Source organism: Lemur catta, chromosome 7 (genome assembly GCF_020740605.2).
Source record: "Lemur catta isolate mLemCat1 chromosome 7, mLemCat1.pri, whole genome shotgun sequence".
Classification (NCBI taxonomy): domain Eukaryota; kingdom Metazoa; phylum Chordata; class Mammalia; order Primates; family Lemuridae; genus Lemur; species Lemur catta.
The window spans coordinates 95,105,746-95,108,519 of record NC_059134.1 but is presented as its reverse complement, the minus strand read 5'-3'; the positions used below and the strand labels follow the sequence as shown (position 1 = coordinate 95,108,519).

Sequence of the window (2,774 nt, the reverse complement as noted above, 5' to 3'; positions counted from 1 at the left end):
GGTCTCACTCTTGCTTAGGCTGGTCTCGAACTCCTGACCTCGAGCGATCCACCCGCCTCGGCCTCCCAGAGCTAGGATTACAGGCGTGAGCCACCGGCGCCCGGCCAAACAAAAAGCTTTCTTTCTGTTCAAGAAAAACTATTAACCATGAGGATATTTAAGAAAATAAGAAGAACTTAAGAGTAATTTCAAAATTTCTAGCCTATTTTTTATGTCAAGAAAAAATTCAGAGATAGGTTATGGGATTGTTTCTCTCTTCCTTTTGTCAGTGTTTCTCTTTTTGCTTTGGTGACTCGTGATACAAGGAAAAGGAAGGGAAGGAAGGAAGGGAAGGAAGGAAGGGAGGGAGGGAGGAAGGAAGGAAGGAAGGAAGGAAGGAAGGAAGGAAGGAAGGAAGGAAGGAAGGAAAGAAAAGAGGGAGGAAAGGAGAAAGTCAACAGTGGTTCTTTTACTCCCCAACTGTCCAACCTCCATGTGTCCATCTAAGGATTTCTAGCCTCTTTTTTGCTTTATCACAGGCCAAGCAAAAATTTTAAAACTTCTGAGGTCAAGATTCTGTAGAAAAGCCCATGTCATCCAAGGAACATTTGTATGAAGAATTTAGTAAAGTAGCAGTGAGACTCTGGAGAAGAACATGCTCTAGAATCATCAAACCAGGGAGTTCTAGTTGTTCTTTTCATTGCATATCCAGAATCTATGCACATGAACCTTGAAGCCTTAATAAGGCATGTCAAAAGCTATCAAAAGCACCTAGCAAAAGCCTAGCCATTATTAAGTGCTCAATAAATGTTAAGTTTGGGGGGGGGGCGGTTTGTGTGCTTGTTTATTTGGCTTTTGTCAATGATCTGCAAAATTTGTTAATTCTCTTGCGTGGTTTACCACAGACATAATCCTCCTTACTTATATATATCATCACTTTCTTGGCATTATGCACAGGCTAAGTGACTCTCCTCTTCAACAAACTCTTCATGGCATTTTTCACCTCTGTGTTTCTCACTGTGTAAATTATAGGATTTAACATGGGAGTGAGGATTGCAAAGAACACAGTCACCAACTTGTCCACAGAGTAGGTGGCCACAGGACGCATGTAGGTGAATATGCAAGGCACAAAAAAGAGTACAACAACAGTAAAGTGGGAGCCACATGTGGAGAGGGCTTTGCGCCGTCCTTCAGAGCCGTGAGATTTCAGCGAGCTCAGGATGACTACGTAGGAGATGAGGAGCATGGAAAAGATGAGCAAGCACATGGCTCCGCTGTTGGCTGCCACCACCATCCCGAGTCTGTAGGTGTCTCTGCAGGCAAGTTTCAACAACGGGAAGAGATCACACATGAAGTGGTCAATGACATTGGGACCACAGAAGGGCAAGTTGACCATGAAAAGAATCTGCACGGTGGCGTGCAGGATCCCTCCAATCCAGGCTACCACCACCAGGAGATGGCAGAGCCCCTGTCTCATGATGGCCGTGTAGTGCAGGGGCTTGCAGATGGCCACGTAGCGATCATAGGCCATGACAATGAGGAGGATGATCTCTGATCCCCCCAGCAAGTGCTCCACAAAGAGCTGAGTCAGGCAACCACCCAAGGAAATGGTTCTCCTCTGGAAAAGCAGGTCGATGATCATTTTTGGGGTGGTGACAGAGGTGTAGGAGGCATCTATGAAGGACAAGTAAGTGAGAAAGAAGTACATGGGAGCCGAAAGTGTAGGGCTGAGAGAGGTGGTGATGACAATGATCAGATTAGCCAGCACGGTAAATAGGAAAATGAATAAAAAGACAATAAAGAGTATTTTCTGCAAGTGTGGATTCTGTGTGAGTCCCAAGAGAATAAATTCAGTGACATTGTTGGGAGCCATAAGGTGATTCATTCAGAAAGAAACACTTTCCAGAGGCCTGAATTCCCTACAAGAGATAAAGAAAGATAGCTATATAAATAATCCTGGAAGGATTACAGTCTGAATTTCATAGTACATAGGAGGGTATCCCCTGTAATAGTAAAGCATGTCTTTGGCACCCCTCAGTCCAGAAATCGCTTCAATTATTCCTTTTCACTTTCTCCATGACACTTTCCGTCCCTTCAGATACCTAGTATCTGTCACCTATGAAACATCTATAGGGCAACAGTTAATGTATCATTACTGAAGACATTCTGGCTTCATTCATTAGATCTGGATTCTCCTCATTCCGATTCCATGTGACTTTGCTAACTTGCTCCAGTGTTATACTCTTCTGAGCTCTCCTCTGCATATGTGAGTTTATAAATTATAACCGTGAGATTTATTTTGTAACCTGTAAAGTGGTGCACACAGGTAAGAGTTACTCCCTCTTCCTGGAAAATTTACATTTGAACCCACAGCACTAATGGGAAGAAAGACATGGTCAAGAAATATCTATCATAAACAGGCAGATTAGGAAAATGTATAAGTCATGGAGACACACTCTCCCAGGCACCCACTATAACACATTCATGTCTCTTTCCTCAATGAGCCTGTATGGCTCCTGGGATAGTGTCTTCAGTGTCTGGTACCTATTAAGTGATGAAGAAATGCTTGGTGCCCTACTTCCTACATCTGCTTATATCAGAATACACACGCTTTCTCAGCCCATAAACCTAGGAACTCAGGTACACTCATCCTCCTACTTTGTTTATATCCATACTCTCTCCTTTATGAGAAACATACATAAACTTTTGAAAAATGGGTGCATTCCAGTTTAATAATTTCTAGCATATTTTATAGGGTGAGTATGAAAATATTAATTACCTCTAGGAAAGAGTAG

The 2,774-nt window shown here is 42.9% G+C and overlaps 1 protein-coding gene across 1 annotated transcript; it reads right to left on the bottom strand.

The window, feature by feature from the left end:
- Positions 1–937: 937 nt before the first annotated feature.
- Positions 938–1,852, bottom strand: LOC123642104 (olfactory receptor 140-like). The gene has a single exon (XM_045557018.1). The coding sequence runs from the start codon at positions 1,850–1,852 to the stop codon at positions 938–940; it is 915 nt and encodes a 304-aa protein (XP_045412974.1).
- Between the last annotated feature and the right edge of the window lie 922 nt (positions 1,853–2,774).